Source organism: Chiroxiphia lanceolata, chromosome 6 (genome assembly GCF_009829145.1).
Source record: "Chiroxiphia lanceolata isolate bChiLan1 chromosome 6, bChiLan1.pri, whole genome shotgun sequence".
Classification (NCBI taxonomy): domain Eukaryota; kingdom Metazoa; phylum Chordata; class Aves; order Passeriformes; family Pipridae; genus Chiroxiphia; species Chiroxiphia lanceolata.
In genome coordinates, this window is record NC_045642.1 from 39759027 (window position 1) to 39776683 (window position 17657).

At 37.6% G+C, this 17657-nt stretch overlaps 1 protein-coding gene across 4 annotated transcripts; it reads right to left on the bottom strand.

Annotated features, from left to right (window-relative positions):
• Positions 1-1242: 1242 nt before the first annotated feature.
• Positions 1243-17091, bottom strand: MBIP (MAP3K12 binding inhibitory protein 1). 4 transcript variants are annotated; one of them, XM_032690221.1, is made up of 9 exons: positions 16954-17091; positions 12570-12689; positions 10657-10878; positions 10456-10552; positions 8944-9009; positions 7183-7335; positions 4632-4729; positions 3349-3387; positions 1243-2194 (listed from the first exon to the last, which is right to left on the bottom strand). In XM_032690221.1, the coding sequence occupies exons 1-9, from the start codon at positions 17068-17070 to the stop codon at positions 2087-2089; spliced, it is 1020 nt and encodes a 339-aa protein (XP_032546112.1). In that variant the 5' UTR covers positions 17071-17091; the 3' UTR covers positions 1243-2086. The 4 variants fall into 4 exon arrangements, with proteins under 4 accessions (XP_032546112.1, XP_032546111.1, XP_032546113.1 ...); XM_032690220.1 differs by having other exon boundaries at positions 1243-2197; XM_032690222.1 differs by lacking the exon at positions 4632-4729 and having other exon boundaries at positions 2068-2197.
• Positions 17092-17657: the final 566 nt, after the last annotated feature.

Consider the following 17657-nt stretch of genomic DNA (forward strand, 5'->3'; position numbering starts at 1 on the left):
AGCTCTAGATGGAAACGGAGAAGGAAAAGATGATGTGCAACAAAGATATAAAGTTCTCTTCTTAAGAACACTTCCATGCATCCTTTTGAAGGCAAGAGTGTAGATCAGCCCAACTTCAGTAAAAAGGTATTGGTCAAGCTGTTGAGACATGTCAACAAGATAGTAAACACTTCCTCTGCTTTTACTTCATCTGCAGCTACCTTTCAGACTACTTCAGCTACTGCAGCCCCACTTCTCAGCAAGCACTGTAGTGCTTCAGGTGCAGAGGAAGAACAGCATAATTGGTAGATCTTAAAAACAGATGGTGTAAGAGGTCTATCCTGCATCCACTTTATTATGAGGCTGTGGTGGATTGGGTATTTCAGTTTTTTCTGAAGAAACAGTCCTTACAGTAGAAGTTAACTGCAGGAGGTCAAGCCCAAAGAGACAAAAAGCAAGCAAGCAAGGATAAACTAGTAAGACCATTAGTATTGAACACCAGAAGAGTCTTGTTCCCCTGTCCCTTTGTGCATACAGGTCACCTAGCAGAGGAAGGAAAACTTCCAACAGCTTGGCAGCCCTCTGAAATACGCAAGTACTTTTAACATTTGTCTCAGAGCAGAAAATACCTTTCCAATGAATTTTTATAGTACAGGAACATTGGCATTAAGCATTCAAGAAATTGAGAACTTGAAACCAAAGAATGGCAAAGGACTAGTAACAAAGCAAGACGAATACCATGACGTTTTTCAAGCTTATCCATAGCAAGTTATTTGATAAATTATATAGGGTTAATAAATTACAATCCAGAGTACATCCATCATCTCCTTAGCTATTGTCATGCTACAATGTATCTTTATTATGCTTTTAACCCTTAACTGCTATGTTGCTGCCATGTCAATAGAGGAGAAGGAGAGTTCCATGGCAAGAGATCTTTCAAGTAGCAGGCAATTCACTACTGAAAAAGCCACTTTGAAACTGCTAATGCAGTCTTTGTAACCAGTCTCTCTTGAGGAAATCACCTTCAGAGAAGCATTAGCTGCAGTTGCTACAATAAATGTTAGTCTAGATAAGAACATGGAGTCACAGAAAACGCCTACTATTCTTCAAAGACTGTGTCCAGTCAGTACTGTTCATAACACCTGTCACTGTGATACAAGGACATCAACGGTATGACTGCTGTAAGAAGAGTAGTTAACATAAAACTCCCTTTGCAACAGCTACTTCTCTTCTAAACTGGAATAAAGACAGTAAATAAAGAACTTGTATAAATAAAAAATGGTTTATTAAAACAAACAAACAAAAATAAAGTGTCACAACAAAATCACGTTGCAGTGTGTGGGCAAAGGTCTGACTTTAATTTAAACTACATAGCCAGCATCCATGATTCAAAAGTCACGTAAGCATGCAAATGGAAGGGAAGTTGGTGCCTTGCTGGTATGCTCCTCAAAATCTCCCGCCTTTAGAACATATTGAGTTTGTTAGCAGGGTATGAAGTTTGAATTCACACAGAACACTGAGGAAGTGAAGAACAGTTGTTTTTATTTACACATATAGGATTTCCATAACCACCTGTCAAACAAATGCAATTTGCTGCATTTCTAGCGGCTGTGAAAATGGTGACAAATTTGGGAAAAAAAATGCAGGTAAGCATGCACACTGCAAGATTTTTTGCAATTTTTTTTCCTCGAGACAGTTTATTTCTGAGGAAATACTTAATTTTATTTTACAACTCTATGCAAACTTTAGATGAAAAGTACTCAAAAGACAGCCCTTTCAAACACTTAGTCATAAAGAATTACACGAGAGATATAGCTTTTATATGCAGGTTGAGACTTTCCACACATAAACAATGCTGCAATCCTCCTTTATAACAGAAGGGAATGGATTATTAGAATGATATTCCTGAAACATTCTTCATTTTAAAGTAACTACTTCATTAATAAGAATGCTTTTAAATGAGTTATTATGAAAGAAAGCTGTCAAGATCATCCAAAAGGAGCTTATATGCATACTTTGTCTTCATTGCTAAAATCATCCCCAGTGCACACTACCCAGGTCTATGGTTTATGTGTAAAGCACGGTGAAGATTCTGAGAAGACTTTTTTTATCGAAGAAGCTGTTCAGCCTCCTTGGACTTGTTTTCTTTTGTTTTCCTCAGTAATGCCTGTTTTATAGCATTAATCTTTTCATCAAGTTCAGCCAATGAATAGTTCTGCTAAAAGAACAAAATAAAAATCACAATCATTTACATCTTGTACTTGCTAGAGAAGTGGCCTAGCACTTGATACTTGAGGTCACTGTATATTGCACTAAGTGACAGAAATACTTTTGCAGAATTGTCTGAATCTAGTCTTTGGCTATTTAAACTTGAAAAAAAAGAATGTAAACTTAGAAGAAACAGACAGTCATAATCAGAGATCGATTGATATAGCCAGGTTACTTCTGTTAGACGTTTGTTTAATCTGCTCATAAAAAAACCAAGAAATCCTTTGATGTTAAAGCACCAGATGAGACCATATAGATCTCATGGAACTTGGGTTTTACAGCTGAAGGGTTTTTTCCTATTGTCCAACATCAAGCTCCTCTGCGCCCACTTAACCTGACAATCTTTTGATGTCTTCTTACACAAACTGGTCGTCATCCTTTTTATAAAAATATTTCATCCTATGCAGGATTTTTTTCCTCATATAAACAAGTCTACTTCCTCAATTCTCAGATGGCCCACATCCCATTCTAAGCATTGTCCCCAGTCTTTCCATCTCCAAATGTGCTGGCTAGTAGCAGATAGCATTCCAGCCATGGTCCCACTTGCACCAAGGATAACTTCTCTCTTGTGGTCTAAGGTACACAGTTAATGCATTCTCTCATGTGATGATGCTGTGAAAATGGCAAGTCTTACTGACTTAGGTTAGTATCTGCTACAATGCTGGGTCTTTCTGCAGTACTTTTGCTGAGCCAGCCATTTCTACTTTTGTCTCTTCATAAACCAATAAAGCAAATTGAAAAATAATTTTTAAAATCAACATAAACCATTAAACCACAAAACAAAACCAGAAGGCATTACTGATCAGAATACAGAAATTGCTTGTTACTCCCAGCTTGATTCACATCATTACAGATTTGTTTTATTCTGTCACCCTTCTAACTGGTGAAAACACCAATTTACTCTAATACAGATTCTTAGAAGACTCATTTCATTGTAACACCTATTACCTTTCTGATTCTTTCCCTCTTTCTTTGCCAGCAAACTATCCAGTACTGATGCAGCTATTTCTGAGAACTTAGATATTTGCTTGGTAGAACTTCTGCTTACTTTTCGCTCAAAACATCTTAAACTTAAGATAAACAAAAGTTAACGGCACTTACATGGGGAGGTTGAACCTTTCTCCTCTTGCCAGAACAGCTCTGAAGAAAAGACATAATCAAAACATACTTAATGTTGCACTAACAGAGGACCACAAATAATTCTGTAACAACATTGACCATAGTCTTTAAAGGAAAGAGAAAAAACACTGACTGCCATTCCATGGATTAAAGAAATCTTTTTTATAATTAAGTACTTTGGATCATGAGAAACACTACTGGAGAAAAGTCAGAACCTGTTCAAGCTTCTCCATGCTTGGCAGTCAACAGCTATCAATTTAATGAAGCTTCCTTCAGAATAATTGAGATTTGAAATATTTATGCAAAACTTTAGATAAAATATACTAATTACTGTGCAACACACACTACTATTGACACCATCATGAATTTTTCTCCAAACCTCATTCTAGAAAAGACTCAAAGCATTTTCCATAGAAATTTCAGCTTATGAAAGTGTACGTTTTAACTTATGGTTTTCAAGAACTTGAAGGAATAGCCTCACAAATAAAGAACTTTATTGATCTCCAATACAGATTAAAAAAATGAAACAAATTTATAATATTGCCATTTATTTTTATTGCTGACTCTTCTTTAGCTGGTCTCAAGGGAGAAGATATAAATTAAAATATGATCAACAGTAAGAGAGATATTCTTACTGTTACATGTGGAAAGAAGAGCAAGACAACTGACAAGAAATTTCTACAGTCAAGTAGAGCCTAACGTAGTAACGACTAATGTTCTCTTTGTCCTAATATACTTCAGTGAGTGAAGGTTAAGGTGTACTATTCAGAACTCTGCCTGAACACCAGAAACAAAGAAATCTAAGTCATAGAATCGCATGAATCCTTTTGGAAGTTATTCACATAGCTGATTGTTAATAATTAGATCACGTACAGAAGCCCAAAAGATTTCAGCTGATTTAAGCCATTAATGATTTGTATCAAAATCAAAACTTCAGTCAATATTTTTGACATAAGAAACACTTCAGATTTTAGGGCAGAGGGGAGAAATCCAAACTCCAAGATATATTTCTCACAAATTATTTCAGCTTGAGGGGCTGCAATTTTTTCCCCCAACAGATAATATTTTCTTTGGAATGAGAAATTAGGTAGACATGAATATGAACTTGACTAGATGGTCCACATGTAATGTAACCATTACATCAAGCCAGAGTTGTCTATCAAAAGTGTCTGCCCTCCAACTCCTTAGTTTTTCTCTGTACAAAGATTTAAGCAGAAAAGGCCCAAATGCATTTAGGTATGCCAAAAGGTGAGAGAATTTCTTACTACAGATTGAAAATATTCAGGAGACAGTCCTTCCAGCTCAAGGATTTTATCTTCAAGCTTCTTAATTCTCTGATAAATGTCTCTTGGTACCGGACCACCTAAATGCATCAGTACAAATGCAAAGAAATCAGGAAAAGCTCTTGAGTAACTTTTTAAACTAAAAATTGCAAATTTGACATGTGAATTCTTCAAGACCAGCTATCAACCGGTAGCTGAAACAAAATAAAAGGATGGGATAATAAAAAGGAAGGATAATTAGTATAATTCAGGGTAAAACCTAATTGATAAGCCAGTGGCAGCCAGTGAAGGCAATAAGACAACTTCAGCATTTGGCTGAAGTTTGTCTGAAAAGATCCCTTGAACAACTAATAATCAGTCTTACAATGCATTGGTCATATGTGAAATGTTACCACTTCAAAACTGACAGCAGCATTAGAGAGGGTAGATGGGATGGCAGAGCACACATGAATTCAGCACTGATATCTAAGATTGTTCTGAAAGAAACCTATCTCCACTGGGCATCAGAGGTTAGAGGACAGCTATGAGTTGTGCTTGACAAAAAACAGCATTTGCCTGGCTATAGGTGGGAGAACAGGGGTGGGGAATGTGTGTGTCAAATGGAATAAAAGAGCCTTGAGGGACCAAAAAAAAAAACCCAACCAAACAAAAAACCCCAACCCACAACAAAACCCACAACCACCACAAAGACAACAGCAACAAAAAACCCACCTCAACCCATTTGCTGTTTTCATCTATACTACAGCAGTTTGGGCACATCAAAAGATCAGTCTTAGCAAGCATCTTACTTACACTACACAGTATTTTATAAACTGAAATAACTGTTTATTACAAGTATTGGCTATTCCAATTAAAATGACAGTCTGGTTTTGAACACTGACAACCAAAGCTGTAGCAAACTTTTACTTCTTGTCACCCATTTTCCTCTATTTCTGGGTCTTTTAGACAAGACAATTCTATTCCACAAACTACTGAAATAAGCACTGAAATAAGTTTGTGGCTTTTAGTCATTCACCTATTTTGTCCCTTCAGAGGAAAAATTTTTCAGGTAGCTTCCCTCTTTCAGTTCTGCTCTCTACTCAACACTCAGCAGCTACTAATTAAATTGGCTAACCTCTCACTCTTAATATTGCTTTCTCTTAGTGTAAAGGGAAAAGAGCACTGCTAGCACTAGAAGAAGCTGCTCTAGAAAAACAGCAGGTGAGTCAAGATTAACTCTTCTGTTGCCAGAAACAAAAACTGGTAAGCAGGTAGGTGAGGCATGTTACCTGCTCAGATTAATACTTTTTCCACAGCTGCTGGGATAAGCATCAAATAATCTTGAGACCTTCCCCATGAATGCTGATTTGGACAGGAGTTGAGTTGGTATTGCACTTTCACCTTCTTACCCTATACTGTAGTTAAGCTGACCTCTTCCTTCAAACAAAATTATCTATCATCTTTTATAGGCACAATGTGGAAGCAATGACCCCTCCTTAACTACCTCCAATCGTTATCCCCAATGCACATGAACTGCAAAGCTACTACACATTGTCACCCTAATACTGGTCAGCCACTTTCAAATTCTATTTCCATTCACAAAAGCCAGCTTATTTTTCAGACAGCTATACAGCTAAGCATGAAGCTCTCACTGCTGCCTCAACTGTATCTAGGCATATCCTACTCTCCTTGCTGCCAGAGGACTTTTAATACAGTACATATTCAGAGGAATCTAGTAATCTAGTGAATGTTCACCATATTCCTAGAGAATGGCTTGGCATCTATTCAGTATTCAAAAGACAAAAAAAGTCAAGTGTGCCTGCAGTGTGATGTGTAGAAATTTCACTTTACTAGATGAAGATCTGGGCTTTTGTCCTGTTTTGTAAACAATTTTAAAGAAAAATACAAATTCCTTCTTGATAAGTGCCTCATTGATTTATAATATAACAAACTGGGGCTGTGGTGAGGAAAGCAACTAACTAAAAAATGTCAGTAGCCTGGTGGCTATGGCATTTATTTTAGTGAAAGGTGTGGACTCACGTTTGCATGGCTAAAGGGAAGTACTGACAACAAGCTTCCCAGATTCTGGGAAATAAGCTTTACACTTAATTATTTTAAGAATCATCCACTGTTAGGAAAGGTTTTCAGTTGTCCTCTGGGTTGATTCTGTCCCCAGGACATGTTGTCCATGAAGTAGCACTGAAACCTAACCTCAGCTTTTCCTGTTCAGTGGGTCCAGTCAGGACAACTCTAGTGGCTATGAAGAACCCCTACCACCAAATCTTCAACATTGTTTTAAATCCTGTTCTGAAGTGCCTCTCTCATTTGCCACCATATAAAATGTACATTTACTAACTCGGCATCCCAATTTGGGCTCAAACCTAGGTTCCATTTTGGGCATAGGATTGTTGCTCTTGGGGTGACTAAACCCTTCAGTGGATCTACCCACTGTTTTACAGTAACAATTTTTATAGACGTGCCCAGTTTTACCATAGTAATGATAACTGTAGTATAAACTGGCACATCAAAGTCAAAATTAAAACACGATACAAACCTGTTTGTAACCGTAAGTGTGCTTCAATGTTTTGCAATCTCTCCTCAACAGCTTGGTTTCCACAATCATGCATGGGTAGGCTGGCTTTGTGACTAGACCTAAGCGCTCCTTCAGACCTAGTCTGAGGTCCATATGTATTTACTACCCTAGAAACTAGGTCAAAAGAACACAAATTTCACATATGAAACATATATATAACTAAAAGAATCAAAATATTCAAACATAAAAACCTGTGTTAAATTAATTTCACACAAATCTCTCATACGAAAGGTCCCACATGCATTAAGATCAAAAGTTGAAGTAAAAGTATTTTCCTATTTTTTGCATGAGCAACTAAACAAAACAAAAATCTAGGACTTCACATATGCAAACTAATACATTCATGTAGAACAGCAGTATCAAGAATTTGTCATCAGCTGCTGATAAATAGCAGAAACCTTGATATCTATGTCAGCAGTTGTATACGTGAGCTGTTATGAATGCAAAGAAGAGGCCAGACCAAATATTACAGGAAGCATCATAAATACATGAAGACATGGATAGGTAAACAACCAGAAGAACCAGTATGAACCTCAACAAGGAAGTTCACTTCTAATCTTTGTTATTTGAGTAAAAGCTTTAGTGACTCTACAGCTGATTCTTTTACCCATGCTGAGCCATGTCTTCATCAGATGATTTTGATCACTTCTCTTTAAGTTGCAGTCATTTCTTAAGTCCTTCCTGATACAACTACTGCAGTGTACTGTAGACTTTGTTGGCAGCTCCAGACACTGAAGCACGCGCACACACACACACACACCCTCACACCCCCCTTCTTACTCAGTATTTCATGAAGGCCACATGCTACATTCTTGCTTTAGTTTATGCTGGTTTTACTTCCAATTCCTTTCTATTCTATGTCTATTCATGTTTCAGTTATGAACTGTTCCTTGAAGCGCAAACTAGCACTCAGTTTAAAAAAAACTGACTAGTGAAAGAGCTTCTTAGTGAAAGATTCTAAAGTCAAACTCACTTTCCCATCTCCTTCTTAACTCACCAGACCTTTCAATACCTATCATTGTGCTTCACAGTATTATTCTGAATTATATAATTCAGAATAATTAATTGGTTTTTAGAACCAATATCAAGTGGATAACTGAATACTACCTCTCTCAAAAGAAAGACAAGGGTTACTTTCATTCTCATTTTGGGTATTTTTTTTTTTTGTTTTTAGACAGGGTAAGAGATGGACAAGCAATATTTTATACATAACTTCTGTTGGACAACCATTTCTATACTATTTACTCCTTTCTAAAAGTTAGTGCAGTGGTAAACTTGTTCCCCAGTCTGTCACTTCCCATAAACCTATGTCTTGGAACTTTCACTGTGCCCCAAAACTATTTTCTATTTCAATACATTATACCAACTAATGAAGAATAGAAGATAATTCTATTTAATTTCCATTCCTTAATTGAACTGCTGGCTTCATCTTCAAAGAAAAGCTAAGAATTGTTCAGCTTCTCTGTCCTGCTTTATCTTTTGTACATTTCCTTTCAGACAATGAAAATAGGCTATTTTGTTTTGGTCTTTAGCGCCTAAGCATTAGTTTAGTGAAGCAGATATGGGATTGAAAACCTTGGAGACATAAATGAAGATGTAAAATTATTCACTAGAGTCAAAAATCAATACGTTTGCATTATACAAAAAGTTCTAAAGTCAAAAATTCATCAATGCTATTATATATGGACAATTAATAAAACGGGTATTAGAAGAGTTGCTTACCCTTTATATGGCTTTTAAATCCAGGGTAGGGTGTGAAAATTGCATCTGTTCTGGCACAGCTATTTTCTAAATAGATAATAATATAGAAAATGAGGTCTTAATTATGTATTTATAATTGAAAATATTCTAACCGCCATCAGCTTTGATGCTTTTACAAATCTAATTAAAATGTCTCAGACAATAAAAACATTAGAAATACTTCATTCATTCTATAAACACTTGCCCATTAATAGTTTCATACACTTGCATGGACCTACTGGTTTTAATTGGATAAGTATCTCATATAAATGTATGCACACATGTACATAGAAGTTTACTGGATCAGGACTAAATTTACTTGGTTTTTACTTCTCACTGTGTTTCTCTGTAACTTATTTCTTTCTTCCTGTAGAAGCCTTTTTCCTGCTTACCAGTGTTATTTTGGTTTTATGCCCTTTTCTGAAACTGTTCTCATATTTTTAGACTGATATAGTGTACTCATCAGCATTCTTTTCTAAGTCTTCCTGCATTTATTCTGATGCCTGTGATTTATTGCATTTGTTTAGCCATAAAAACCTACAGTAGAGACCATCTCAGTTTATTCTAATGTTTACACTTTAAATTCTGTTCATATACACTAAAGCTTTACATGTATTTTATTTATTATGTCTGAACATACAAAGAAAGATAATTTCTTCTGTACGTAATTAACAATTTCAAGAATGAGTATTTTACTATCTAGCATATTCTACTAGACTTCAGATGTCATTTGAATTCCAACTAACATTCAAGGAATTACTCTCCTAGCTTATGGAACAATAGACATTGATCTCCAAGAGCATAAGTACATTACAGAGACAATGCACATCTGGGTTCACAGGTACTTTGAAAATGCCTCCATACCACTTGAGTATCTAAAAGTGTCTTCACTTTTAAGATGCATTTGCCTACATGGTTACTGATTGTGTAAATGGAATCCAGTCTACTAGATGGATTTAAGATTGTTTGGTTACAGATACAGCCAATTGTACCAGTCGGTGTACGTAAAACACCAACAGCATGAGCAATGTTAAAAGAAAAAAGTTTTTTTAAGTAGCTAGTAACTCAAATTGATTGTAAAAATAGTTCTTTGTAATTTAACTAGCATTAAATTAACTTCAGTTGGAATATGCAATTCACAAGACATTTCTGAATTGCAAGTCCATTTACTTTGGAGGAACACCTAGTTAAGCACCAGGAACAATTGCTACAAAATCATCTGATCTAAGATAGAAATGCTTAAAATGAACACAATAATAGCTATAATCTTTCTGTATGAGATGCATTAAACATTGTCATCCAGTGACTACTTTCTTTGTTTTTCTGACAACTGCAGTGCACATGCAAGTTCCTAATTTTAAAACAAAGTTACTCATAAAAGAAAGTTCAGTTTTAAATATAGATCAGTGCTTTTGAAAACAAAAAAATTATTAAAGAAAAAAACCCCACACAACTTAAATTGCTATGAAGATTAAAGTCTGGCTAGCCAGTTACCTTGATTACAATCAATAACATTGCAAAATTCCCTGACATTATTTTCATTGATCTCAGCTTGTTTCCTCTCGATGAAGGCTGATATCCGCCTGTCAATCTGCAGGTAATAAACATGATGGCATATATCTACTTCATTCTTTAAATTTAAAATTAAGATTTTTTTTTTGCTTGTTTGTTTTTAAATTTAGGTAAATCACTTACTTCTGCTTTTCCAGCTTTTATTTGGACCACCTCTGGATCAAAATGAATACGAGTATCCTTCAGATCTCCCAAGTCATAACTTGGATACTTTTCTTCAGTCTGACAGTTACCGTCATAAATATCTGAACTTGTTTCACAGGTTTGGCTTTCTGGTTTACCTGTGGGTTCAACATGGCCTATATTTTCCTCTTTAACCAAAGCCTGGAGTTTTTCTAAAAGAGGCTGAACAAAGAAAACTATGTTAGGGTTAAAAAAAAATAAAAGCCAAAAAATCCTAAAAACAAAAAGCTGAGTACTACCACAATTTCCAAACCAGACCAACAGAAATAATTTTTGGGAATTACAACATCTTCCTCTAATGGAGTACAGTAATAAGATTAGAAAAAAGCCTTCCAAATACTGTGCACACCATGATTCTGACCTTTTTGACCTGTGTCTTTTAGAGATTTGTAGAGGAAAACTCCCAAATTTCTGTGACAATCAGTCTGTAAATCAAAGCTTCAATCGCTGGCATCATTGCCACTTAATTAACATGTCATTCAAATGCTTACTCAGAACAGTAAGGCTTAGTATTTTTTCCTCCTTAACATGAAAGCCAGTGCTTTTACACTGTAAAGCCTTTACTTTATCACCACAGCACTAGGTTCTCCACTTGAAACCACAGTTGCTCAACTGAATGAGAGAACACAGACATGAAATATGTAGGCATTATCCCGAACACATGCTTTGCTTGACACGGTTGATTATCTACTTAGGTCATGAAATTAAATGAGAGAATGCACTGACATTTGTAGTGGCAAAAATGCTTATTCTACTGCACTAACTCTTACACATGATGTAATAACAAAACCTCAGTACATATATATGCCACTGCCTCTTTTTTAATTTTTATCAGTTTCACCTAATCTGAACACCATAGCTTTATTTTCTCTCTAGTAATTATTTTACTTTTTTAAAGACGACATGATTGTTACCAGTCATATTTCCTTACATGAAATCAAATTCCTACTTGGAGTGTTTTGACAGCTGGATGTAAATTTTACTTGCTTTTATCTTGCATATTTTCTCTTTCTGTTCATCACACCAAAGATTTGGTGGATGTCTGGAAAACAAAGAGCCTTTCTTTTACCTACAGACAAGCAAACACAGAAACTTCCTTTTTCATCCTCTCAGTACTACTCACCTGAAATAATTCATTGACTAGCTGAAGCAAAATACTGGTATTCAAATCCCCATCTTTTACATATGAACTATCAAAGTCAAAACATTGTTCAGTTACTAGCTGACAAACCGCTAACCCTCCCTGCCATGCAACTAAATTACACGTACTTTTAGCAGGGTAGGAAAGTTTCAAATAGTTAAAAGAAATGACAGTAATGGTGACTGGCTACTTGGCAAGATGAGACATTAATGTCAAAGAAATTACTCTTTAAAAAAAAAAAAAACTACACTGAAAATATATTTAATTGCAGTAAGACACTCCAGGATGTGTCATGCTGGGATAATGCCACTTCTTGAACCACTGAAAGCACTCTATGAGCCTCAAAACTCACCCAACGCATGGAATCATTATCATAGCATGACACACACCTGCCGTGTCTTATTGCTTAATTATAACCCACCATAGATGGAAATGTATCACATTTACAATGCAAGTCTAGAAATCAATGAGGCTGCATTTATTCAGCCTGCTCACCTACAGTGGCTATTCTCAACACTAATCTGAAAAATCCGTAAGCGTGAGTACCTATGGAGCATAGTGGAATCCCAAGCATTTAATACTTTTGCATTCCTTTTTTGTTGAACAGAGCAATGTAAGATCAAAATTACTAAAATTTCACAGTTTAGATATATAAGCACTTTCAGTTGTTGATCACTTTTGTCAAGTCAAATGTGTCCCATGAAATATTTACCTGTAAACACAAAATATGCTGCTGAAGTGCACTAAAGAGCAATGCTGGCTGAAGTGCTGATGTGCTCTGAAGCTTGCTCCAATCGATTACAACTTTCACAATATCGTCTCCGAGGTTAAACTTCAACAGGGCAAAACAAACACAATAAAAAATTATGTTATCTGTATCAACATCACAGAACTATACAAGACTTCTACAAGACAACAGTTATGTTCAGTCTCATACAGACCCATACCCTTTTTATATGAGGACATTGGAAAGGTTTGATATTAATTATAGTCCAAGCAGCTGTCGTAGTATTCGTAGAGTATATTCAAAAATTAAAAATTCCTTACTAACTCATCATATGGTCATTGTATTAATCTGGTCCTTAGCTTTATTCAATTAATTATCATACAAAAACATACCATTTATGTTGATCACTCGTACCTACTTCTAACAGACGCTAGCACCACCAGTAGGAAGAAACATGTATCCAGGATGGCAATCTCCTGTATGTTCTTGTATTTTATCCAGAGATTTGTAAGACTATCTATGCCTGCATGACCAATGTCTTGATGTGGCACCATGCCATATTCTTGAACTTTTTACTTGCTGTGAATCCAAAGGAAGCTTTGCATTAAAAATATGTGTATAAAAACAAATATTTAAAAAATCTCAAGGTTAAACTCTAGACTACACAGCACCACTACCAAATCCATTTCCAAACCACACTATTTTCCTGTATACGCATTTGGATCAAAATAACAATTGCCACAGTCTATTCTCTTTACCAAGGAATTGCAATGTTTAACTCCCAAAGCAATAAACACATATAGTGAATCTGAAGTTTTATTTAAAGAACTACGTATCTTCTATAAGCCTAAAAAATAAACTTTTGCTTTCTAACACAAAGCCAATTGTCAATGATCACTAATTAACTACACACATTCATTCACACCCACCTTCACCATTTTTGTTATACTAAAACTCCTCAAGATCTTGAAGTAACGAGTACTTTCATTTCTTAAAGCCAAGTAGGTTTTTCTTCAAACAAACATTCTGCAAGTGATCCCCAAATTCTAAATACAGATAAAATTCTTATTTAAAAATCAAGAGGACCTACTCTGCTTGCCACACTGAATTCCCAATTTATATGCATATTTGTACGTCTATCCCTCACTCCTCCTTCCATTAAAAAAGGGGTTGTGGGTGAAATAGAAAAAGGTACCTCAGGAAGATGACAAAAGTGACCTTGAACTTATGGTCTAAAGACATCTACCTTCTAACAGCATCAAATGTTACGGATGAGAACACAGAATGCACATGCACTTGTTTCCTGAATCCACCGCACAGAGTACAAGGAAACAATGGGAAATGAATACAAGACTGCCTCCATCATTCTGAAGGCAAAGCTGTGGATGATAAGTCGTTCCACAGGAGTCACCACAATTTTGTATGTAAAGAACTATAAGCCTGAGCCTTCCTTCTTTAGTCAAAGATCAGCTTTTTTAAATCCAGCAGTAGTTCCCAAATTACATAGCAAAGAAGACAGTCTGACTAGATATATAATGTATTTTAGACAATTTTCACACAAATTATTATTCCTGTTTAGTACCTAAGCTACATAGAATGTAAAAAAAGTAATGTTTTAGGAAATAATAGTTTTCAATACCTTTCAAAATCAAGAATGTATTTAGAATTTAGGAGAAACAAAATTTACTCTAAGAATTAAGCCACTGTGTGTATGTCATCATCTGAAACGTATTTCTCCACAGAGTTTCTACAGTAACATCTCCTATATGCTCTATTACAGACCACTGTCAGGGTAAAAAAGGTGCAGCTGTAAGTTGTCGTAATGAAACAAAACAGAAGTCCTACTGCAATTTCCTAACAGGCCCCCTTTTTTGAAAAGAATCAGCTGATGTGTGCCTTCATATCATAGTGTGCCACTACTGTCCAGGTGGTTCAATGTACAAAACCATCAGAACTTGTGACCTCAAATAATTTAGAGGCCAGTACCATTTTCAACTCACAGACACTGTTTTTAAATACAGTTAAAGAATAAACCCCTCCTCCATCTAAACAGGTTTCCAGTACAACAGAGTAAGTTCTAGGTGTTTCACATCCTTATACCTATTAGAACTGTGACAAACAGATTTATAAATTCAGTGTTTTGATAACTTTAAAGCCTTTGTCTGTTTATAACTCCACAGCCTATTCTGCAGCCATTTACAGGATCGTAAGTCATTCCAGCTCTTTGAAATCTGTTTTATGAAAAACACTGTCACTAGAGTTTTAAAGAACTTTTCAGGATCAGTCATATTGGTTTTATGAGTTGTTATTCTCAGAAGTCCTCCCAGTCACTGTGCTGCAATTGATTGCCCTAGTAAAAAAACTACTGCACCAGAAATATTCCTGTTTACAATCCAACCTGCTAGCATAAATCCAACCTTAACTACTATGACAGACCACAAACTGTGACTGCTAAGAATCTGGCATATGCTCACTCGTCTCTATAAAAGAAAAATGGGGAATCCGTACTTTCAGTCAAAAATGCAAGACAGATTGCTAGAGTCAGTAAGTAAAACACCACAGTTAAATCTAACTCAGATGCTGGCAGAAAGCGTATAGCTCAACAGCTGGAAAGGATCTTGACTGAGCAATTAAAGTGACTTTCCCAGCTAAGATGGAGCAACCAGACCTTTATAGTTCAGTGCAATGGACAGTAAAATGGGTCTGCTATCATGGAAATAAGACACTACAAACACCAACGGAGACAATTACATTCTGCACTGTAACTACTGGAACTCTACTGAGGGGATGCAGCAACTCTAAACTGGTCTCTCACAACTGTCCACGCACACCCAGTTATTTTTAAAAAAATCACTAAGCTCTCTCCAGTGACATGCTACCTGTACAGCAAATTTTGGAGAACAAGTAAGCTACTGAAGAAAAGAGAGAAAGTAAGAGCATTTAATGTAGTTTTGAAAACAGTCAATTAAACTTGTGATGAGTACCCTGGTTAAGAGCTTAGGAAACTTTCTCGTTAGTCTTCTTTGTGGTTTTCATAAATACAAGAGTTCCATCTTTTCACTAACGTTAATGTTGTAAGAACAATACTATGAATAACAGTATTACATTTAGATAAACTGACATTCACTAGTTCTTCACTGGTCACATTTAGAATTTTCACCAGGAAGAATTATGGGGCATTTCATCCTCGCTACATAACTAGTTTTCATGTCTCTGTGTATGATTATCAAGTTGTTTAGCACTGCACTCCTATTCAAAAGCTAGGGTAGTTTTTAACCACTTCAGAGATAGGAAAACTGAGACTCTTACTACTCAGTGCCTGAATTTTCAAGCCCTTAATTTGGGACACTGTTTGTTTGAAAACAGACAATTATTAGCAGATTTGGAGGTGAGAAGCAAATATAATACAGAGTTCTACACAGACAAGAGGTGAAATACTCAAAAATAATTTCGGGTCAGCCAGCAGCTACTACTAAACTGCCTCTCTATCTAAGAGTCCATTTCTGAGTAGTTCTGTTACATAAACATACATTAAGTTACACCAGCTCCTGCAGATATAGCTCATCATCTGGTCCCAAACCTCTAGAGTGCTAATTTTTGAAGCAAGAGTGTACTTCTACTGCCTTCAGAGAACTCCATATGTTTCCACAGAGGAAAATAAATTAATCTGTAAGTTATTTATAGTAATAGTTGTTACTATTCTCCTGATAAGGGCTTCCCACCACTACTGTAACATCTGTTAAATAATTCATAGCCATTACTCAACCTAAAGTAGGTGTTTCAACTTAAGTACCTTAGAGCAAAGCTCCTTTAAAAATTCTGACCCACTGAGATGCACTGTTTGTTTCACAGTATGTTATTATCAAGGCAGGGCTAACTTCAACTTCCTGATCCCTTACACACAGTAAGCTTCCAGTAGCGTTTCAATTCAGAATCGCTGAATGCGAAGATACAGCAATTAGGCAGACTGTAGTTTCCCACGGGGGAGATCATCCGCCAAACTACTAATTGACACGAAACGTCCCGTCACTACGAGGCAAAGGCACGGCCCCGGCTGTGAGAGCAGCAGCAGTACCCTTCCGCCCTAGGCTGCCCGGGCCGGGACGGAAGGAGAGGGGGAGGCCGCCGCCACCGCCTTCCCCGCAGCCACGCTCCTGCGGGCGAGCGCGAACAACCACCAGGAGCGAGGCCGCTCCCTGGTTTGTAGCAGACTCGTGTCCTCTACAGCGCCGTAGTCTGTTCCTGGAGCCCGGGAGGGCCCCGCAGGCCGGACACAAGCAGGAGCTCGGGCCCCCGAAACGAGGTGAGGTGAGCTGGGCGCGGCGCCAGCCCCGCCTCGAGCCTCCCCCTCCGCCCGGTCCGCACTCACCTGCCCCGCCAGCCCGGCCAGGCAGCGCAGAGCGCTGCTCGCTACCTCGGAGACCGCGAGGTCCACGTCCGGAGCGCTGCTGCCGGGCGAGAACGGGCCGGGCGCCGCCGCCGCCATAACGCCGGGCCGGGCTTGGTCGCCGTCGCGCCGCGATGACGAACCTGCCGCTGGCCCCGCCCCGAGCGCTGATGGACGGGCGCGGCAGCCAATCGGGAGGGCTCTCCGGCGGATCGGCGCAGGGCGCGGGCTGGAATCCTGGCGCCGTGCCCGACCCTGCCGGGGCACCGCGATCCCGCACCCTCCTCTTTGCCCCGGGCTTCATCCTGCCCTGCAGCAGGCTCTCGGGAGCGCTCAGCGCGGGCCCTTGTCAGGCACGCTCATAGGAGGACAACAAATGTTTATTTAAGTGCGTCTGATTGCTGCCCTTGCTTCAGCTCTGTTTTTCTGGATACACCTTCGCTATTTTTTGTTCTTCAAAGACCTGACTCTTCTGGTTACAGCAGGGCTGTTTTTAGATCAGGCTACAAGGTTTGTCAGAGTACTCTGATTATGGGGATTGCAAAATTGTGTTCCCTGTAAGGTGGTCTAATTCTTTCCTAAAACAGTGTGAGTGCTGACAAAGATTTTCTACCTGATGCTTCTTTTGATACCCTAATTTTGCTCCTTTAACCTTCATACTAATTCCTGTTCTCTGACACCCCCCG